Source organism: Melanerpes formicivorus, unplaced genomic scaffold (genome assembly GCF_026170545.1).
Source record: "Melanerpes formicivorus ecotype bairdi unplaced genomic scaffold, bMelFor1.0.p_v2 SCAF_1, whole genome shotgun sequence".
Taxonomy (NCBI): Eukaryota; Metazoa; Chordata; class Aves; order Piciformes; family Picidae; genus Melanerpes; species Melanerpes formicivorus.
Window position 1 is genome coordinate 25,741,593 of NW_027142353.1, and position 23,849 is coordinate 25,765,441.

At 40.1% G+C, this 23,849-nt stretch overlaps 1 protein-coding gene across 2 annotated transcripts in view; it reads right to left on the reverse strand.

Moving 5' to 3' along the window:
• Positions 1-7,325: 7,325 nt before the first annotated feature.
• GCC2 (GRIP and coiled-coil domain containing 2) overlaps positions 7,326-23,849 on the reverse strand; it is a 36,181-nt gene continuing 19,657 nt past the window's right edge. The window contains exons 16-23 of one of the 2 annotated variants that reach the window (XM_068137487.1): positions 23,677-23,814; positions 20,430-20,551; positions 18,560-18,736; positions 16,939-17,156; positions 15,392-15,586; positions 14,477-14,616; positions 12,755-12,956; positions 7,326-11,009 (exon numbers count right to left, since the gene is read on the reverse strand). In XM_068137487.1, the coding sequence (XP_067993588.1) occupies positions 10,939-11,009; positions 12,755-12,956; positions 14,477-14,616; positions 15,392-15,586; positions 16,939-17,156; positions 18,560-18,736; positions 20,430-20,551; positions 23,677-23,814 (1,263 nt within the window). In that variant the 3' untranslated portion in view covers positions 7,326-10,938. Of the gene's footprint in view, positions 11,010-12,754; positions 12,957-14,476; positions 14,617-15,391; positions 15,601-16,938; positions 17,157-18,559; positions 18,737-20,429; positions 20,552-23,676; positions 23,815-23,849 lie in introns of those variants that run through there. The other variant, XM_068137496.1, reaches the window with a different exon arrangement.

Sequence of the window (23,849 nt, forward strand, 5' to 3'; positions counted from 1 at the left end):
CGGGCGGCAGTAATGGCGCTGGGCGGCCGCACCGCCGTCACCCGCCCGCCGCCGCCGCCGGAGGGCGCGCTCCGCCCGCGCCGCTGCTACCGCGGCTGTTGCCGGACCCCGCCCAGCCGCGTCCTGTCCTGCCCCGTCCCGCCGCGGGCGGCGCGGCAGTATCCGCCCCCCGGCAGTGTTTCAGTGGCTCTCAGGGATGTGCCTGGGTGCCGCTTGGTTCCTTCACCATCCTCGCTATCCCCGCTCGGCAAAGGAAGTCTCTGCCAAATGTCGGGGACCCAGGTCCCAGCGCCCACTCCAGTGACTTCCCAGTGGGCCGCTGGAGAGGAGTTAACTCAGCACATGTCCATGCGATCGGGTTATTGGAACCATTTATCAGCCCCTCTAGCAACGCACACGGCGGGGAGAAGTGACAACGCCCCGCAGAGCTACTGCCCTGCAGTAATTCTGCCGAGTTACTTGAGGTAGATACCGGAGAGCTATATTTTTGGTGGTGGTAGTGTTTTGGGGTTTGGTTTCATTTGGTTTTGTGGTATGGGGTTTGTTTTGTTGTTGGTTTTTTTTTTTTTTACTTTGGTTTGGTTTGGTTTTCCAGAAACAGCTGTAAAAACAATTCCAAGTATTTTTACTATTTCTCACGTGTTGCATAGTAGGGTACTATTTCTATCAAAGGGGCTGTCTACCCACCTTAAGGTCCCAGGTACTTTTAGGTGAGTATTTGCTGGAGCGAGATTCCACTTTTAATCGACATTATTTTAAAATGTACCAGTACTAATGTGCAATCAAGTAGGAAAAGGCCAGCACCTTGCTCAGGTTCAGCTACCTTCTTTGTAAAGTAAATCTCAATAAATGCCCTTCACTACCAGAGCCAAACCCAAAGGCCTTGCCTTACTTGGAGAGAAGCAACCTCCTTCCAAATCATGCAGTTTTCAGAGATGCGTGGTCAAGTAAGAAGAGTATTATAGAAAATGTAGGATTATTAAGCTATCTGTATCACCACTTATTGCCATCCTCAGAACAAGGATGTGGCATGATGAAATGAAAAATGCAAATATTTGTCAGCCAGGTGTAAGGCTGTATGACTCCAAGAAGGCAATATGTTCAGGGAATATGCTAAACTGGTGAAAATCAGCATGGGCAGGTACAAGTGAACATATCAGAAAGAGTAATTCAAACTGTATGCATATGGATGACATCTGCTTCAGGACTATACTTGTTGGCTGTGTCACAAGCACGGTTCTGGACCAAATAACAACTGTAAAAACACAGAAAGATCAAACTGCCTGTCAGATTTTTGTTCATTTGCTTGCTCCTAGGCAGGGTTCAGCTTTGCTTGCCAAGTTCAGGAATCCGAACACAGCAACATTTTATCATTACAGGACAATATGTTTCTGTATAAAGAAGGGAACAAAGTATATGGATGGAAAAGTGACCGGGTGATATGTCAGAAAAGGAGGATGTGATCCTTCCCCTCTACTCAGCAGTGGTGAAGTCACACCTGGAATGCTGGGACCAGGTCTTGCCACTCCACTGAGACACATGGCCATGCAAGTCATGAAAAGCAAAGAAGTGTAAAGAGAAAGAATATGCAACTGCTTTTCACCCACATTAGCAAGTGAATGGAATGATATATACCTATGTTATTATTCTGTGTCCAATGGTAATTTGTTCACCCCTTTACTCAAAGATGTCCAGAAAGTTCCTATTGTTTTTGCAGTTAGGATCTAGGCAAAAGTTCCACCTTCAAACCATAACAATGACTAAGGGCCTAAATCATTTCTTCTATGAGGACAGGCTGAGAGAGCTTGTACTGTTCAGCCTGGAGAAGGTTCATGGGGGTCATATCAATTAATACAAATACCTGAAAAGGGAGGGTACAATGAGAATGGAGTCAGCCTCCTTTTAGTGGTGCCCAGTGGCAGGACCAGAAGCAATGAGCACAAACTGAAACACAAGATGTTCCTGCTGAACATCAGGAAACACTTTTTCATGGTGAGGATGACCCAACAGTGGCACAGACTTCCTAAGAAGACTGGGGAGCCTCTGTCCTTGTAAATACTCAAAAACTGTCTGGAATGGTCCTGGGCAACTGGCTTTAGGTGGTCCTGATTGAGGGTGGAAGTTGAACAAGTGACTTTCAAAGGTGCCTGCCAACCTCAACCACTCTGTAATTCTGTTAAAAAATTGAACAGATCCCCACTCACAGGGAAATAAAAAAAAGGGCAGCAAAATCAAAACACCCACTCATTTTAATGAGTCTATCAGCAGAGCTTCCTTATGTCATTTAAATAAGTACTCATTTTGTGCCAGTTGAATGTAACAGTACCCTTTTGGGTTTTTCTAATCAGCTTTGGGCAGTCAGCCATTACTTGTAGGCAGCTTTGTGAATGCTTTTAATTAACCTCAGTTTGTCTACAAGGATTTCAATGTCTCTCTTATTCCATGTCCTCCTGGGGAGCTGTGGGAGGTAGTTGCATCTGGCTGCAGAGCCCCACTGAAGTGCAGCACCTCTGACCAGCACAGCCTGAATTGAGGGAGGTGGCTGGCCAAACGTGTGACTACCAGGGCAGCAAACTCCAAAACAGTAAACTCTGGAAATAATTAACAGGCAGCAACAGCCAATAAGCATATCTGTTATGGTCCTTTCTTTAGAGAGCACATTAACAGATTTAATGGCAAGTGAATTGCACCATGTGCACTTTTCCAGTGTTTTTAAAGGTAACATCCCTGGAGTCTTGTCCGTTTGCAATATAATCTGAAAGTAGCAAAGCAAAGGAATTCATGAAGAACATGAGAGCCTCCCCCAAATGCATACTGGATGCCAAACACAAAGTACTAATAGCTTTTGGAAATACTGTACCAAGAAAAGCCAGGAATTCAGTTTCACAGATTGCCTCCCTGGGCTCAGCATGCTTTGCAGCAAGTTTGCCCCTTGCCTTTGGGGTCTGATTGAAATTTTTGTTCTGTCTTGCTGTACAGCAGGAATAATAATTCTTAATTGTTACTAATTCCCCATTACATAGTATTAGAGCATCCTGGCATTCTAATTAACTTGTAAAATTCAGTCCAGAATATTTAGGCAAATAATTTAATAGGTTTCACAGACACACACCACAAACTCAAAAGAAAATAAGGTCACTCCCTCCAGTTCAGTATTATGAAAAGCTATGACTTTAATTTCTGTGCAGTTGTTGGGTTTGGTGCACTGTTGTGGTTTTTTATAATGGTAATCTGCCTACTTTTTTTCTGCTTACAAAGCCATCAGCTGCCACATTCTACTGCTAATGTACTTGGCATCAGGAGAAAAAGTGCCATTATCCCCAGCAGACAAGTGAGGAAACAGACAGAGAAATTAAATTCACGAAGGAAGCTTGTGGCAGAGCATGATTTTGGACTCCATGTCTCCAGACCAGCATATTAGTCACAAAATAGATATTTGTTGGTTTTTTTCCCCTTCCATCTCTCCCTGACAGACAAGAGTATAAAGCAGTTTTAAGTAGTCACATGATTTTGATGTTATTTCCAGAGCGCTTGTAAGTCTTCTGTCACTGTTGAAATGCCAACATAGAGTAGCTGGCAGCAATAGAAGTGACAGCACAGAACCTTTACCTGTTCAGGGCTACACATATTGTCAGCTTTACTGACACCCAACAAGAGCATTATTGTAGGCCTGGGGCAGAAGAGAAAAAGAAAGGATTGTTGGAGAGAAGGCAGTTGCTTGGTGAAAGAATTTGACTGCCTGTCTCCATCACAAATACCAGGATCTTTACAGCAACTGGAATGGAATGGAATGGAATGGAATGGAATGGAATGGAATGGAATAGAATAGAATAGAATAGAATAGAATAGAATAGAAAAGAAAATAGAAAATAATAGACCAGACCAGACCAGGTTGGAAGAGACCTTCAAGATCATCATGTCCAACCCTTCTCATTTCCAGAAGTAGTGCTTTACAATGTTGCATAGTGTTGTGAAGAGACTAGAATAAGTAACTCCCAGCTGTGGTATTTGCTCCAGCTTCTGCTTTCTCAAGGAACTTTATGCAACCACAGGTGGTACCTTCTTCCTTTTATTGTTGACTTGTTAACACATTGTTGCTTGTTAACACAGCAGACTCATGGTTGTTTTGCTTAATATCATAAATGGATTTCAGCTGTAAATTGTGTCAGTCTTCTTCATATCATACCTCCAAATCTCTGGAGATAAAGCAAAAGCAAAGGAAACTTGCACCATTGAAGCATGAATAATTTTTGAACACAGGATGTCCAGCTAAGCTTTCCTAGTGGAACTGCTAATGAATTCACGAGTAACAAATTAGGTTCTTGCTCAGTATTAACAACTTTTCATGACTCAGTTGCAGAAACAAATTTTGCCCACCACTTGATCTCCATATAAATCTTTGCTCTTTTCAAAAGTGTTACAGATTTTCAGCAGAGTACTAAAAGACTGGCTTTAGTGATCATTCTGACATCCTTATAAAGGCCGAGTCACATTTCTATTTCATGCATTTTCTACATGCCTAGTATATTTGGCTTCACCTTTGCATGGGAGAGGGAGGGAGATTGTGCAAGAACAGGGATATAACTTCTACAGATCAATCTCAAAGCCATATAAAATTGATCATTGAAACTCCATATTTAACAGCATAAATTTCTGTTTCATGACAAGGTTGGTAATTGGATGGACACAGTAACAGCTAAAGGAACATCTTATGGCAGAACCACAAAACAGGTACTTTGAAAAATAATGACTTCTAGCAGTCATGGTATTGTGTTCACATTTTTAATTTAAGCTTGTATGCCACTTACACATAGCAGAGGAATATGGAGATCTGTCCATAGCAATGCTTACTGCTAGTGATAGTTTTAAAAAAAGTTGAGGGTATCTATTCCAAGCTAAAAGCCTAGTTTACACTAACAAGGCTCTAAGAAGAGTTAATACACAGTCATCCTTTCTGTTCATCAGGATATTCTCATTATGCTCCACCTATCATAAAAAACAAACCGCTCCCTGAGCCGCCCCAAATTCCTAACCCACCCATCAGAAACAGTTTTTCAGAGTCATCACTGTTCAGATGCAGAGGCAGGGAACAAATCCAATGGCAAATCCTGCTGACAAACCCTGTCCTTCTCTACCACATATGGACCATATTTTAGCACAAGCATCTCAGCCTCTTGCAAGATCAGTGAGATTGCTACTGGGGGGAAAAAAAATCATTGCTGAATGACAACAATTTGATGTAACCACTTATAATTATCTATTTATTATCTTGTATGATTATTTGGATGACTTTGCTAGTGCCAGTATTCAGAGGTCCTCCAGTGAGGGGAAACATAGATCAAATCAAGCAGCACAGAAGTCGGTCAAATACCTAGGAATAGCTAGAGTGGAAAAAACACTAGTTCCAACCCAAATTATTTAAGTCTGTTATTTTTCTGTTTGAAGCTTTTTGTTGCTGCAGTTTCCATCATTCACAAAATGTTACAAAATCTGTTGTTAGCTTTTCTGTATCTTCTGAAAATCATGGAATGGTTCAGGTTTAAAGGGAGCTCTGGAGATCATCCAGTCCAACCCCTCCTGGATAACACAGGTTTGCTTAGATCAGGTTGCACAGGAATGTGCCCAGGTGGGTTTTGAAAGTCTCCCAAGAAGACTCCACAACCTCTCTGGGCAGCCTGTCCCAGCGCTTTGTCACCCTCACAATAAAGAAGTGTCTCCTTTAAGTTGAAGTGAAAAAATCCGCCTCCTGCAAGAAAAGTATGACATACTATTCCCCAGGGCTCTGCAAACAACCGGTTTAACAAGTTTCCAAGAGGGAGGCTAGTGAGGGCAGGGACAGAGAGCCACTACACCAACAACAGGAACTGGTTTTTATTCCTTCTAGCTGCTTCTCACTCCACTCTTCCAGAGGCTGTATCCCTCTGCCCATGAAGGAGGGCGACCACCCATGTGTCCTCCTGAAAAGGCTGTCAGCCTCACCTAGACTACTGCAGCTTCAGGTTTAAGTAAACACCATGACTACTCATGACAGGAACATTAACTAGGCTGTATAAACATTTAGATGCTAAAAGCCAAAACCACCATGCCTTGCCTTCTCGCTTGGCAAAAATAATGCTGAGTGTCAGCAGCTTAACTTCACAAGAGGGGAAAAAATGTCAGTAAACCAGTACTTAGGTAAAAACCTACCTCTGAAGTGCTGTAGTAATTTATATGGTTTTTAATTTTGAGATGTTCTACATGCTGCAAAGGGCAAAGAGACCCAAGAACTAATACCTGCTTCCGCTCCGGAAATTGTCTGAGTGTTCTCAGAGGAAGCTTCGATTTTCAAGCAATTAAGCTTTCAGATGAAACAATAAAAAACCAAACCCCCTTAAATCCTATTCTCATGTGCAGCTGCTATCCAGTATCTGATCAATTTAAAACACTTTCAAAGGCCATTATGAGAGGACTGGGACTGTGTCCATGCCCAGAAAAAAACATTTTTACACTGACTATCTTTACCTTGGATTCTTAAGAATTCTACAGGCATTCAACTGACAGCAGAAAGAATGAATGATTCTCTAATACCAAAGCAGATGTAATCATTGGAACAATAACTGACATGCATTTTTTCCACTTTGTTTAACTATCCTTGGTCTTCATTACTCAGTCCAGCTTTGATCCTCGGGATAAGCCTGAACACAGGATGGGAAAGAAGCTCTTGAATTGAAGACACACCTTCTCATCCTTGCAAGACAATATGATAAATTCTAGATCAAATTCAGTTTGAATCATAGTCAGTAAGGTGGCTTTTACTTAAAAACACAAGTGCAATCCTTCTAAGAAGCACAGAATCACAGAATACATCCGTTTAGAAGGCATGCTTGAAGGTCATCTTGCCCAACCTCCCTGCAGTGAGCAGTGACATCTCCAACTAGATTAGGTTGCTCAGAACCTCAAGTTTCACCATTAATGTTCAAGCTTGACCTGGAATGTAAGCACTTTCTGCATCCCTTCTCTCCTTCATGTCAGATATGGTCAGATTTTGGTGACAAGCCAGTAACACATTTGAAGTAATTAAATGAGCTAATGAGCTTTTGTTTGGTTTTGTTTTTAAATTAAAAAAAAAAAAATAATAATAGCAAACAATTTCTTTTCTGTTCATCCAGAAATATCCATCACCATTACTGTGTTCCAAAGTAAAACCTGTGGCTACTATACCAGATCCACAAAATTTTTCTCTTTCTTACTACAGTAAATGTCCCCTTGTTTTCTACCTTATAGCTGAGAAGCATTTTCTCAGCTAAGAACAGGCATTCAGGGAAAAAAAAAAGAAAGGCACTCTGTTGGGTAAACGTGAATTTTATTGATGTGATGGCCACAGGAAAAGCCCAAAGACATTTTTCCAACCAAAACACTTAGCAGTTATGAAATTACTACAAACAAATATATTTCTGTATCTTCATACATTTGGTTTTTCAGCATGTGAGTAGTAACTGCTATATGCAAGGCTACTAAGGGAGATATTTTCACAGTACCAATAATAGTGAAACTAGCAGGTAGCAGAGGAAGTTTTGTTGCACTGGGTGAAGCCAAGGCATAAGCCAAATGAAACACAGGTGGTTAAGCTACCATCAAAACCACTTAGTACAAACTCAAGAAAGTTTTTAAGTGTTCCTTCAGTTTCAGGATATTTTTTCTCTTATTAAAGGAAAAGGTGGAGGGCAGTAGCCAAAGGAAGATGGAAAACAGCCTAACCATGTATTCTCTCAATTATAGTTTGGAGGAGGGTCATGAAAAAAAAGCAGTTCTACTCCCCTCTGTATCACTTCTAACATGACTTCTCTGTGGCCATCCTGAATCCTAAATCCATCTGGCCACATCTACAGCACAGCCTGACAAACTTTGGCCTTTCTGTCTTTCAAATGGAGCACATCTCACTTGCACAGATGAGTCCCCTTTCTGTGTAAAGGGAACATAAGAGACTCATAACCCGTTTTTAATTCAGCAAATATAGTTCAAAATTCAGCCACAGTGCACACAAAGGGCTGGGAACTCAGAATCACTCCCATTTTTGGTTTTTAATTAATATATACTCTGCATATAGACAGTAGAAACTTTTTTTGTTTTTCTTTAATTATGCCCTCCTTAGGCTTAGGCTGAAGGCAGACTCATAGAAGAGTAAAAATTGGTCCTAAGCTCATAACTCTTTGGGCAGGGGTTACATTTTCTGGGAAACACCCTAACAAATATTGCAAATATGTAAAGAAAACAAACACAGAACCAGACAGCAAACTCAGCACAATGCCCTTCCAGAAAAGAGCACCACTGTACATCCAGAAGCAGTTCTAGTTAAAACATTAAATTGCTTTTTGAAAGCAAATCACAGCTACAATGCTGTACATTACAAATGCAAATATATGACATATAAAAAGTATTCCATACAAAATTATCCTGCTTCCAGTCCACATTTTTCTATGCCATTTACTGCAAGTGAACATTGAACTCTGATATATTTGCTGACAATTTATTGCCACAAAGGTAATTTCTGGCAATCGTAGCAACAAAACACAGTTTAATAGGAGTTACTAAAATATTTCTACATTAATATCTTAATCTTCCATTGGAAAAAAAGAAAAGTGATGCAAGTTGTCCACTACATTCCTAAGTATGATACTTGAGCTGTACTAAACCCAGTGAACGTGCAACTCCAGATTTGAAAGAAGTCAGTAAGCAACTGGTATTTAATACAGGTAGTAAGAGATGCCACTTGCACAAATTTATTCACAGCTTACAACATTAAGTAATCAACAGTTCTGAAATACGTGCATTTTAAGAAAGGAGCTGGTCACAGCTCTTTAGAGACAGCAGAGCAGACATGCAGAATAGACTAGATCAAGTCAGCTGCATACTGAGTTTGAACCAAGACAAAAGTTGCACCTTTCTACTCATGCTTCCGTTGTCAAAAATCACAGCAGGAGAATGACTTGCAGTTATTTTCATGTGTATTTCAATTCTCTCCTATCACTCTGTTCTGACACTGTTTCATTGCCATTAACCAAATCCAGCTGTGAACAAGATCCAAGATCTGGAACAAATTGTGAATATTGAAGCTATGGCCATCTTGGCAAAAGCATACAAAACAAAGAAAGTCTAAGCATAGCCTTTTGTTTCTAATCTACAGTTCCAAGCTATAGATACCTAGAGACTCATCCCCATACTGCTATTTATCAGTCTGATCTGAAAGTCCACAGAGAATGTTTTCACTGGTAGCACAAACCATAAAGGTTCTGGTTTAAACATACATTGGGGGGGGGTGGGGGAAGAAAAAAAAGGGGGAAAAGTGCTTAAGATGGCAAAAATTAATTAAAATATCTAAAGAAAACCTGTGGCTTTGTTGATTTTAGAGTGATATACATGTAAGAGAGAACAAATTAAACTAAAAGCAACCAAGTTGAACAATTTGTTCTCAGTGGGTGCTACCTTCCTGCTGTTATGTCCAGATTAATCTCGGCTCCAAATAAGGCAATATTAAAGGAATTAGTATCATTTCCTCAGGGCTTCAACTGTGACAGATAGGAAAGGAAGTATACTACTTAGTACTGGGGTGTATGTATCAGGGAATGATTCTCTGTAAACAGCACAGAGTGCATGAGAATGAGTGAAAGACAGAAATACTCTGGTTGAAAGGTAAGCAGGTTTTAAGAACATGTATGTGCATTTTAATAAATTACAAATAAATTAAAAGATGGGGAAAGGCCACATGGATTATAAAAGGGGGAAAAAAGACCAAAGCTAAACAAACAAACAAACGCTGTGTTGATAATGCAAGTAGTAATTGTGTAACAGATCTATTGGTCTTGAAGAAACCCAGACATTCTGTTGATTAACTTGGAACAGAGATTATCTCACTTGTGCACAAGATTTGTGCAAATGATGTAAGCAAAAACAGAGAATTGAAAGAAGACGTCACATCTTTGATCATTACAATATTTAAAAGATGCATCTATAGACTAAAGCTCTGCCTTTTTCTCTCAGAAGCTGTTAGGACTCTGACCTATGAACTCAGAGTCTTCCTTTAGTGTCTTCAGCATGACTAAGTCAGTATGAGCAGTCTTTTTGTGAAAGTACCTTTCTCCCTTGCCTTGAACAAAAACTTGCAACTTTAAGGAAAAATATCATAGCTTAATCCAGTTCTCCCTAAGCTTCAGCTCACTTTATGACCTCCAGTTCTTGGCATACTATCCAAAGACTTCCATAGAGGCCATTAATCTCTACTGCAGTATCATGCCCTACATGTGCCAGGCATTGCATTTCTTACAGTTTTAGGCACCCTCTACTTTTTGTGGCTTGTTGCTGTCATATTTTTCAATCCAGCTTTTGGGAAAAAAACCAAATCAAAACAAAACAGACTGAAATTTAGTCGTTAATTCAGAAAAATGTCATTTCTGTTTCTGAATGATCTCACATTCTGTATTCACTGACAGAGAGGAAATAACTGCATTTTAATGTCTTCAACATGCAGAGAATAACACTAACCATCTAGATTAGCAAGCTGACAACAATATGTGAAAGAAACTGTAAACACTTTAAAATGCTTTAAATCTAAAGTTTAGCTATTCCAGTTACTGTTAGATCAAATTTTTAAATCTCCATCAAAAGAGTCACCACAGGTTTGTTAAATCTTGTTTCCAATCAACTTGCAATTAGTTTGTCACATCTCACTTCTGATCATCATCTTCAACAATTACAAGACGAACATACTGTCCCAGCATAAAATAGGACAGTCTTTTAGAACTACTGAAGGTTTCTTTCTCAGAAGTCCCTAAAAAGCTGAAAACAACACACAGAAATAAAACCCTGTAGTTCAATGCTATAACACCAACAGATTGCTCTACTACATTAAGATGTCTCTTTCCGCAACCATGGAATGTTTAAAGGTTGAGCATTTCCACTGTCTCAGCGAAGTCCTGACCAGCTCTGCAGATATGAAGCCCACCCAGAGGGCCGTGAGGTACTCTCTTCCTCACCTGAAGGAGGAAGAAAAAACATATTTTATCACATTAGATGTTGCATCATTTGGCTACAAGACCTTGTTTCTTTCTCTGCCTCTGCCCCTTTTCAAATGCTCTCTCTGTAAACTTGTTGAGAAGATAACATTCAATACGAAGCCTTGGGCTGTCATAGATACATGAATGGATTTTATTGCCAAATTCACTTTACTTGAGGTATTTAAGGGTATTTTAAAGAGGCCATTTATCACTTTTCTCCAGGAACGTCCAATCTGTGTTCATCACAGCGCCAGAACACCAAAATGGTATGGAGTTAATCTACATCTCATCTTTTCAAATGCAAACGTATCACGGAATGCAGCATTATACCACTATCCTTAATTCATGTGCTTTTGTTCATGAGTTAAGTGCTGCACACATGGTATTTACTCTTTATATTAATTTCAAAATGAATTACAGGTCAGTTGCTAGTGAAGTATAAGAGGTGTCTTAGTTAAGAGCAAGACAGATTGCTCTTTTACCTCTTCCAAAAGGGGCAAAAAAACCCCAAATAACTGCTCACACAATCAATTAGACATGATTGGAAAGTTTAAATGGAAATGCTATTCAGAACTCCATAAAACAATACAAAGCATATAAAATACACAAAAATCCATACTCTGGGTTTGACACAGAACCTCATTAAGCCAAAGCTTCATGCAAAACCTCCCTTTAAACTATGCCAATAAACCCAAACCTTCATGCCCATTTCTTACTGAAGCCTCTCTACCCCATAGCCACACCACTGTGATGCAGCAAAAATTCTGCTTGGCAGCTCCAGGCCACAATTAGGGTGCTCCAGGCCCAATTGGTAGCATTGCCAAGGCCAACACCAGGCCTCCCCTCCAATAGATAACAGCCCGTGCATCCTTCTCAGGAGGAGAGAGAAAGAGAAAAGGGAAGAAAAACTGATTCTTCAGCCAGTTCTATAGGGATGCAGGACTTATGGGAATGAAATACACCTCCTAGTCCACCTCCTGGACCTCTCTAGACCTCCTGGAAGTCTCTGTGGTTCTTAAAGGCACTAGCCTCTAAACCATCACAAGAAGCTACACTGAGACATGACAACACCTTAAAAACTGCTTTTGAGGGGATAAACATTCACAGCATTTGAAGTAGAGCCTTTTATTTATTTTTTTTAAAACATATTTTCATATATATATATATGTTTTATACAGTCAGCTCTTGGGCTAAGTTTTCACAAAGGATTAACTCATTCTTTCTGTCCCTGGATCCTTAATTCTTAAACAAAAAGTCTACTTTCTTCAAAGAGATTTTTGAAGTTCATTTATTGAAACTAATATTAGATCTGGAGTACTGCCTTGAGAGGACCACTTTAATTATCTTTTCAGAACACCTGCCAAGAAAGAAATTTATATTAACCTGTAGTACAGTATCAGTTTGACAGAAATCTTTTAACTCTGCTTAAAACATTAACATACTGAATTTTTACAGCTTACTACTGTCTTCCTAAATCATGTCTGTTTCAAAAGAAATTACTTTTTGTTGTAATTTTATTTATCTTTGTGGACATTGGTCCTGTCTTCTGAAAACTAACTAGTAACTTCCCAATAGAGCAAGGTAGTTTTATTGCTAGCTCACTGGCATTACAATACTATGTTTTCCTTCAAGGGTTTACATAAATGAAAGCACAGAACTTCAGCTACCTTTGCTGCCACTCTTCCCTTTTTGTTTTTTTTCAACAATGTTTGAACACCACCTACCTTGGGCAACTGCAACTAGCTTCCCCTTCTCTTCAGGGCTGAGCTGCAACATGGTGTCTATCACTGGCAGCAGCCTTTCTTTCTCACTTCCTGATTTTAGAAATATAAACTGCAATAGAACATTCTTCAAGTATTCTAGATTAGCCACAGACTTCTCTCTCTCTTGATTTCTTTCCAATCTTCTTATTTCATTCTTAAGAAGCTGCGGGCGAGGAAAAAATTACACACTATTGTTTGCTTTACATAATGAGCAACAGAACAAAGGTCTTTTGAAAAGATAAAACGTGAATTGCGCAGCTTGCTTCAGAAAGAAGGTGTACACAGCAATATTCTGGACAGAAATTCAGAGAACTTTGAGCATGTGATGATGTTGCCCCGGAATAGCATTTCGTTGATCAAAACCCACAGTATCACAGTATCACTTAGGTTGGAAAGGACCTCGAGGATCATCGAGTCCAACCTATCAACACAGACCCCATGACTAGACCATGGCACCAAGTGCCATGTCCAATCTCCTCTTGAACGCCTCCAGGGTCGATGACTCAACCACCTCCCTGGGCAGCACATTCCAATGACGAATGACTCGCTCGGTGAAGAACTTCCTCCTCACCTCAAGTCTAAACCTCCCCTGGTGCAGCTTGAGACTGTGTCCCCTTGTTCTGGTGCTGGTTGCCTGGGAAAAGAGGCCAACCCCTTCCTGGCTACAACCACCTTTCAGGTAGTTGTAGAGGGCAATCAGGTCACCCCTGAGCCTCCTCTTCTCCAGGCTAAACAATCCCAGCTCCCTCAGCCTCTCCTCACAGGGCTTGTGCTCAAGGCCTCTCCCCAGCCTTGTTGCCCTTCTCTGGCCACGTTCATGAGTCTCAATGTCCTTCTTAAACTGAGGGTCCCAGAACTGGACACAGTACTCAAGGTGCGGCCTAACCAAAGCAGAGTACAGGGGCACAATGACCTCCTTGCTCCTGCTGGCACACTATTCCTAATGCAGGCCAGGATGCCATTGGCCCTCCTGGCCACCTGGGCACCCCAACTTTTTTGATTAAATCTATGCAGTTGTTACAATGACTATATGGCACTACCTGTTCAATCTCAGTGACAAAGAGTTGAGCTGCAAAATAAGCAATGTGGATCAAAGATTTAACAATATTGTCATTAAGAAAATGTTACAACAGAAAGCTCACTATGTCTAGAGAAGATGTGGATTTCAAAAATACGTTCAGAAAACTCAGGGAAGTACAATCAAACCAAACCAACCCTGCTAGCACTTGTGTCTCTAAATGTGCCTCTTCTTTTAACTTAAGACACTTAAGAGGGCCTAGAGGAAGAGAAACCAGACACTGCTTCCCTTGTGATTTACTGCTTTTTATCTGAGTGAAAATAAAGGCACTTCACTAAACACCCAAACTTAAGGATTTTGTTTGTTTGTTTGGGGGTGCGGTGTTGTTTGTGGTTTGGTTTTGGTGGGGTTTTTTTTGGTAGCAATTTTTACTCCAACCCCCCCCAAATAGAAACTGTAGGGAAGACAAATAAAAACAAAACTGAAGTTAACTCTGGAAGCACAAATAAGTCCTATGGAATAAAAGCCTTTCCAAAATTAAGTTTTGCATCACAAAAATTTTAGAGAATAGGATTTTCTGAAACTTATTTGCTGTTGAACATCTGGTCTAAGAAGGAGACCAGACAAATTAGAGCTGTCTCCACATTCCCTGCATATTTGCTAACCTTTATTTGTTCCATTAGGATGGCATTGGTTGCTTCTGATTCACGAAGTAATTCATTCAAGTGATCAGCACTCTTCGCTGTTGTGTTCAGTTTCTGAATGAGTTCATCCTTTGTAATTTCTGCTTGCCACTGAGGTGGTTCTACAATTAATTGGGAAAGAAAACTGAGAGAAGGAGAAAGCACTTGCATCTGCCTTATGCTAACTTAATGTTAAGATTTGATTAATGCAGTTTCTTAGAAACAAAATCCATGCAAAATCAGACTGCAAAATTACCAGGCATCATTGCTGCTGCTGCATGGTTGTTTTGTGATCTATTTTTGTGTATCTAAGTCTATTAGGACATTGGCAAATCAGTTCCAAGTATGTCAAGATAAATGGTTTTAATTTACTTCTTGTTTCCTACCCATAGTTGGGCACTTTGAACAATTCTCAAAAAAATGTTCAGTAGATTTTTAAAACATTAATTAGATGCTATCATATATTTTTTGTAAGTTTTGGGGGCATGTAGAACATTGTCCTTCATCCTGGCTTTCCTTTTCCTAGGAAAAAAAAGCCTATAAATATCTTTTCTAATAAGCCACACTAAGATGAACAGACACTTTTATCCTTTTATAAATAAAAGTTAAACCAGCAATTAATTGTCTCACATATAAACTGGTCTAGAATACAAGAAGTTCTATAATTATGACCTGCTCATCTATCTTTAAATCACTAGAACCTGTGGCAATGTTTTATTCTTAGTCCTTACTCAAGCACAAAATTCCTACAGAAATTGTGTGTAAACTCGGTGGCCCTTAAGCAGACTTGGGTCTTGAACCGAAACACATGAAAACACAAAGTCCTCAGATATTTTGAGGGGACAAACTTCTGCAACTTAGAGAGGCAAGCGCTTCAAAAAGTCACATTATACCTACCAAGTTTTTCTTCTGGGGAGTTTAGAAGTTGTTCCAAGGATGGTACGTAGGTGCTGGCTGAAGAGAGAGACTCTGTATCTGTTGTTTCCATGCCTTCTCCCTCTTCCCTAGCTACAGTCTGCACATCAAGAACGGGAAGGTCAGTGTTCCGCCGTTCTCTTAAGTTCTTCGTTGCTGGATTTGAAACAGCTGGACCTGAAAGGTATTTACTACTGTTTGTCATTCAATTGGTAGAGCTACTTCGTAGCTGTCGCTTCAGATTGGAGAGTAATATATTAAACTGGGAGGAAAGGTGAAGAAACAGGGAGAAATCCAGATGCACACATGACATCTGTAATGGAAAATACCGACTTTCACCTCCATATGACCATTCCTATCAAAGTCTGTTTCTAAACCCAAATGTGATAGTCTCTGAAATAAAAATTGCCAATGAAACCTTTATGCAACTCTCCCTCAAGACGTTGTAGCTATGATAAGAGCATCAAACGTTTTTAATGCAAAATAGAATTAGATTTTCTTTTAACCTGTCCTGTAGGAGGTGTAAATTGTTCTGTTTTAATACCACGTGCACTACGCTGCTGCTTCAGTAACACATGGAAATAGTAACTTCTTAAACTGTTACTGCTGCTGGACTAATGTCTAACTAGATCCTAATTAGTAGCTTTAGATATAAAACCAGCACTTGAGCTTGAACACAGTAATATCTTAAATTAGAAGAGCGATCGAACAGCAAGTATACCAATAACAAACATTGTTAGGACAGCTTTCAGAACACTTTTCCATAGCTTTAGCCCTCATACTGTAGACAGGTGGCCAGTATGCTCCAAAATCTGAGACAAACTGATAGGAAAAGCAACAAATATTTACAGAGTAATTTCCCTCCCTCTGCCTGACAATGCAGATATTGCAGAAGAGGTAACAGTGGTGCAGATTCTAGAACGGAATGGAATAGTACAAGCTGGAAGAGATTTACAATGCTCATCTAATCCAACTGCCTGACTTCAGGGCTGGCCAGAAAGCCAAAGCACGTTGCTAAGCGCATTGTCCAAATGTCTCTTAAACACCCACACGCTTAGGGCATGACCACCCTCTTGGTAAAGGATTGCTTCCTGATGTCTAGTCTGAACCTTCTTTGGTGCATCTTTGAGCCATTCCAATGTGTCCTATCACTGGATCCCAGGGAGAAGAGATCGGCACCTCCTTCTCCACTTCCCCACCTCATGAAAATGTAAGAGAAAAATGAGGTTGCACCTCAGCCTCCTTTTCTCCAAAGCAGACATGCACAAAGTCTTTAGTCACCTGTCACAGGAGATTCCTTCCACCAGCTTTATTGCCTACCTCTGGATGCATTCAAGCACCTTTGTTATTACTGAACCTTCAGGGTCTTAAACGTTCCTTACTTGCTATCAGTGGACTGATACAACATGTTCCAGAAAAGGTTTCTGGTGTATTACAGAAGACAACACTATAACCACATATTAGATTCAGACTCAGGTATGCAAATGTTATCTAACCCAAGAAAACCTGGCACTAGGGCTGAAAGTTACCTCTAGGACTTGGTTCACTCTTGAGTTGGAAGAGCTGAGCTTCTACTCTGGACAGTTGTTGCTGAAGTGTCTCTACTGTCTTCCTGTGCTCTTCTTGCAGGTTCCTGACTTGATCTCTGAAATTGTTCCGGAGTGCTTCATTCTGGGCTGTCAGCTGACTCAAAGTCTGGGCATGCTCTGTTTTCATGACCATGTTCTCAGACTGTATTGTGCAGAGCCTGCAAATAGTAAATACACAAACTGTAAGAGATGGACAAGACGACACTCTTGTTTAGACATTTCAAACTTTGTTGTTTCAAGTAGTTTTTCATTTTCATGGGTATGATTATCTTCGAACAACTGTGCAAATTTTTTCCATTTAAATTCCTTTTTTTACAGGGAAAAATCAAAGACTGAAAAAGTTATACCTAGCCCATGAATTCACTCTGCTATATAAACCCTTGATTTTTATTTCAGAACTCAAAATTCAGACGGTTTAGAGAAAAAATGAAAGTACTGGAGACACTGCCGTCCCAACATTGTGAAATTCTGAAACTGCAACATGAGTGTTTATAGAGTCATACGGGGCATGTAACTTACCTTATACTCTCTTACACAATTATTTACCAAACACATAGGACTTCCAAAAACAGGCTTTGAAGAAGCCAAGTTTAATGTTTTTAAGCTTCAACTTTCAGCACAAAAGAGAGCAGAAGAATGTAGTTGTTAGCAAGAAAATTATCAGTAACGCATCAATTACACTTAGTTTGGAGGTACGCCAGAAGCACACCAAAATTATCACAAGCAGTGAAACAAGCACATGTATGGAAAGGCTACGAGTAGGACTTGCCCTTATAAGTATACACACTTAAATGTAACCAGAGTAGCGCTCTCTGGGCATGAAGGGAACCAAATATGATATGGGTTGTTTCCAGAAAAATGCAGGACACAGTTTAGTTGATTACAATGAATCATCATGTGGCTATTGGGAACAGACCAAACAGTATGAAGACAGTGACAGGAAGTAAAGGGTTCCTAAAACTAGCTGCAATTTCTAATGAATTTCATGTGAATGTCTTTGTACCCTAAACAGAAGGAAAAGATCATTTTTTAAGAGCTCAAGTATTATGTACTTGTGATTTTTCAAGAAGTGACACACATTAAACGGATCCTTTAATTCTGAAAGAAATGGCAAATTAAGATTGTGTCAAGCACAGACTTAAACCCCAGTACTTTCTGTAAGGAGGGCCCTTGGTGGATATTGTCAGTGAAATCACTTGCACAGGACTTAACTACCTAATTTTTCTAATAGAAAACATCCATAAAATTTAGTCAAGCAGTTAAACACTTACATGGCATTGAGCACTGGATGCAAAAATAGTCAAAGGGCTAATTTCAGAATCTGACAGATAAGAGGTAGAGAGCTTGCAGAAATTTCACATTCCCTATCAGCTACATTTTCATTGCTGAAACTTGTGAAGGCTTACAAAAAAACAGCAAAACACTCCTTTTGCAAATTCCTCTAAGTTTCTCAACAATAATGCCCTTTCTTTGGGGAGTAAAGTTATAGGCTATTATACACCCAGTCCCTGAAGTTCACACAAAATAAAATATCTAACATTTTTTCATTGTCAGACCATACTTTTCACGGAGTTCAGCCTCTTTTGCAACAGTCTCTTGCAGCATCTTATTGTGTCTTTCCAGCAGGGTGTCATGTTCAGACTGCAATGCTTGGAGCTCAGAGGCATTCATCTGTGAATTATGCTGAGCATCTTGCAGCTTAACTTTAAGCTGATCTATCATCGTTTCCAACTGTTCTCTACGAGAGGGAAGAAATGAAACAAACAACATACAACAATCATTATTTCAAAACCTATGTGATATCCACAACATATGGACAGCTGATCCAATACAGCACCATGACCAAAATAATCCTAGAATGTGGCTGCAGAAGAAACAACTAGAGAAGTTCTGATCCTGTTGCAGTATAGCTACAAACAGGTTTATTCAATCCCATATGAACTGCTGGGAATGGAACTATTGTGATAAAAAGTGTGACTGATATAATTTTCTACTTCAAGCTGATTTGGAGGAAGAAACAGAAGGAGATATTATACGGGATGCAGATGGGAGAAAATTTCTTCTTCAGAGTGGTGCAGAGTTTTTTGTTTATTTAGTAAATACACATCAGTTCAGTGAGACTGAATCTAGAGAGACTATTTTAAGCATTGGACTAGAAAGCAATATCAGTCCATAAAAACACAAACTCTGTTGGTCAGAAATAAATCAAAATCAGATACAGTAGAAGGAAAAAATAAGTCACACACATTCTTGTTTTATGCTTTCTGTATTGTAGACATCTTCATTATATCATGAATCATGTATCTCATTAATCCTTGAAGTTAATACTTTTAAACCATTTATTTGAAACCTATTTCTCATCTCTATTTCTTGATCACTTGTTCACTTGGCTTCCCAGGTAACCCTCTTTCACAAACACCTAATGCCAGAACTTGTTAAGATTCTGCAAAAAGGAGAGACATAGAAATGCAAATGTTGCGTTTCCTCGGAAAAGATGAGGCAGATGTACTTAAAAAAAAACAAACCCAACCGCAGATCTGGTCCTCTAACAACGCACAAGTCTCCCTCTGGTGGATTTTTAGCAGCAATTGCACGCACTGTTTTAAGACCTGCTTCAGACGTTAATTTGGACATCATACTGATAAACACTAAGGACAGCTATCAGTAACATACAAAAATAAATAACAGAAACTGATCTACTTCTGCAGTGTGTTCAGACATTTTCTGAAGTGACAATGAATTTACCTGGCACGTAACTATACTTAAATGACTTTCAGGGAACTTCTGGCAGTGTTCGGTCTTTTTCCAAATCTATTTAACAGCTGGGCAGACAACAGCATTTCATAAATCTGCTGGAACTGACAACCAGAGCTTTACTTACACTAAGCCATTCCCTCCTGAAAAGGTCTGAAGTGAGCTCAGCCAGACTGAGCTGGAAATGGCACTTTGCTAAATACTTCAAGTCAAGAGACCGCAATGCATCAAGTCCACACAGAGTAACGCCTGCTAATTTCGTAACAATCTAATCTCCTAAGAATCACACAAATCTTCCTAAAATCTTACTGCACCCTCTGACTGTACAATGGGCACTCTACACAAAAACAAATGTTAAAATAGAGAACTCAAGGAATTAGAAACTAACATGGCACCAGCACAGTACAAATCATTGAACTTTCTTCTGTTCTGACCAGCAGTCACAGTTAGGTAACAGATGAGATAAAGTTTATATAAATAAAGAGCTCTGTGTTTGTTTGTTAAAAAAAACAACAACCAAGTAACTAGAAAGGCAAATAATCTCCCTTCTGATATTTTCCTTATTGAAGCAAAGAGTTAAATAGTGGAACTCCCTTGCTGGTCAGCAGTTAGCAAAGGCAAGCTTATAACTTGAATACCTGTATTTTTCTGTATGCTTATAAAAATTTCAGGTTTACCTTTCTTGTTTGGCTCCCTCAGATTGTGTCTGAGAAGCAGATTTATTCTTTTGCTGTTTTAGAACATTATGAACACGGACCTTGTAGCTCTCAAATTCAGATGTAACAGATGCTTGTTCAGCCTATTACAGAGAAAACAAACCCTTAATAAGTTATACTATTAATTACTTCTTCCTTATTTCTCTAAAATTAAATGCATCATGCACTGAAAACAAACAAAGAACTATTGCATTTGGGAAGAATTATTGCATTGTGGCTTGGACAGCAGCACTTTGTGCTGGGTTAGGAACTGGCTGGAGGGCTGAGCCCAGAGAGTAGTGGTGAATGGTGCCACATCCAGCTGGAGGCCAGTCACTAGAGATGGTGCCACATCCAGCTGGAGGCCAGTCACTAGAGGTGTGCCCCAGGGATCAGAGCTGGGCCCAATCCTATTCAATACCTTTACTGATGATCTGGACAAGGGGATTGAGGACACCATCAGTAAGTTTGTAGATGACACCAAGTTGGGAGAGGGTGTTGATCTGTTAGAGGGTAGAGAGGATCTCCCGAGGGACCTTAACAGGCTGGACAGATGGGCAGAGTCCAACAGGATGGCATTTAACAAGTCCAAGTGCCGGGTGCTGCACTTTGGTCACAACAACCCCATGCAGTGCTACAGGCTGGGGTCGGCGTGGCTGGAGAGCAGCCAGGCAGAGAGGGACCTGGGGGTACTGGTTGACAGTAGGCTGAACACGAGCCAGCAGTGTGCCCAGGTGGCCAAGAAGGCCAATAGCATCCTGGCCTGAATCAGGAACAGTGTGCCCAGCAGGAGCAGGGAAGTCATTGTGCCCCTGTACTCAGCACTGGTTAGGCTACACCTTGAGTCCTGTGTCCAGTTCTGGGCCCCTCAGTTTAGGAAAGATGTTGAGTTGCTGGAACTTGTCCAGAGAAGGGCAATGAGGCTGATGAGAGGTCTGGAGCACAAGCCCTGTAAGGAGAGGCTGAGGGAGCTAAGTTTGTTTAGCCTGGAGGAGAGGAGGTTCAGAGAAGACCTTATTGCTCTCTACAACTACCTGAAAGGAGGTTGTAGTCAGGTGGGGGTTGGTTTCTTCTCCCAGGCAACCAGCACCAGAACAAGAGGACATAGTCTCAGGCTGTGCCGGGGAAGTTTAGGCTTGAGGTGAGGAGAAAGTTCTTCACAGAAAGAGTTATTTGCCATTGGAATGTGCTGCCCAAGGAGGTGGTGGAGTCACCGTCCCTGAAGGTGTTCAAAAAAGTATTGGAGGTGGCACTTGAAGCCATGGTTTAGTCAGTCATGAGGTGTTGGGTGACAGGTTGGACTTAATGACCTCTGAGGTCTTTTCCAACCTCATTGATTCTATGATTCAATGATTTTTCTTCTTTTAAATGGATAACAATGACTACTGTAACAAACCAGGTTTCTTTAGATCTGAAGTATCATAGAATGTGAAACTTAACACAGAGACAGATTTTCAACATACCAGTATTAAAAAAAAGAAAATACATTCAACAGTGATTCACAAGCAAGGGTTTCTATTCTTTAAATGAAGGTAAATGAAAATAAAGGGGTAATTCTGTTTTCCTCTCTATTCTACCCATGTGAGAAAAATCTAATGTGCCTTAACATCATGCACAATTCTGAGGAGTTAAGCCTGGCTTGTAATAGTACACAGTACAAGATACAATGTTCAAGGTGATTGTAAGGGCAGTTTCTTCTGTTTTATCTTCTAATTTCAGTTGACAGACAAGTTTATGTGGACATACAGTAAATTACCTCACAACACAGTAGCACTACATAGCAAGAATTATCCCCACCCTTCTAATACTTATGTTGGAATATTCCTTTAAGTAAACACAGAAGCATGCTTTCATTCTTGGATCTTAGGAAAACCTCATGGATTCATTAGTCAGCCTTGTGATGATGAAAAGGCTCTCATTTCCAAGAGAATTTTGGAAAGTTTCTCTTCAGCTGAGCTGGCAAGTGAAATTCCACAGTGCTAACCCTGATTAGCCACTGCTCCACCTTTTCCAGAGTCCCTAAGAGTTGTGAACATTTTCTTCAAACTAATCCTTTTCTTTTCCTGCTGTAAGGCTATGTGAAATAGAATATTCCAAGGTTCTCAGATACACAGCCTTAAACATCAGCATGACTTTTGCCTTCTACTAGCCTCTACTAGCTGTGTTGGTGTCCATCTTTATGTTTGCTTCCACAAAATTCTTTAGTTAATAACACTGCAACAACATCTATTTTCTAGATGTTAACCACCTAAAGGCTAATCTTCCAACAGCTTCACACACCAGCAGGGAAAATCTACAATCCTTCACGGTTTCACAACATGTGGAAAGGTACCAGTTAGGAAGAAAAGATTTGTAAAACTGTTATCAACCAGTACAACTCAAGCAAGTCTCCTGCAGCAGCAACCATTTGTGCATTTCAAATCATCTTTTTTTAAAATGCAGAAGTTTGAGAGGCTGCAGGCTGCACACCTATCACACAAAAGGGGCCAGTGTGGTGCAGTAATCTCTGTAAAGACAGTTTGAACATAGCAGTCCTACTATATCCTGAACCTGACTATCTCCAATGTGAACACTAGATTCCAGGAACACCTGGACAAAACACCTGTGGACAAAATCCACAGAAATAATAAAAGCTTCAGCAATAGAGTCAGTTTCACATCTAGATCAGCTACCAATTAAGATGCTGCTCATACAGCAGCATATCAAAAGGTGCTTCAAAACATTCTTTCACAAGAATTTTTTTAACAGTGTATCTCTGCTAACTGGTTTTACATAGAACAAATAAATATTGGTTGGATTGGTTGAAGGGTTGGACGCGATGATCTTGAAGGTCTCTTCCAACCTGATTTATTCTATAATATAATATTCTATAATAAATAGTCCTTTCTTGGTTTTTCATCTCTTTTCTTTAAAAACTTCTCGTTGCAGTGTATACTTGCCTGTCATTTAAAATAAACTCTTGACTGCCCAATACCCTCACAAGGTTTTCCCTACCGGAAATATAAGAGAGCAGTCTAGATGTTCCAGCACAAGTGATACATGATACACAGGACAGAGTCTGGCTTGTCCCCTATACCACTACTCAGATACATTAAGCATTGAGCTAATTTCCAATTCTTGACAGACAAAAAGAGAAGAATGAAAGATCTGCAAAATATTTCTACAGAAGCAGACAAAAGAGTGTAGTAAATCCCTAAAGTCTCTAAGATTAGGTCTTCCACTAGAGTACCTGGGCTGCTCTGCACTCTTCTTGCAAGGTTGCAATTTTTTGCTGGTGAGCACTCAACGTACGCTGGTGTTGCTCTGAAGAAGTTCGCAGGTGTTCCTGAAGTTTATGCTTCTCTGATGTTAGTACAGACACTTGTATCTGAAAAAGTCAGTAGAAAACTTCACTATGACAAA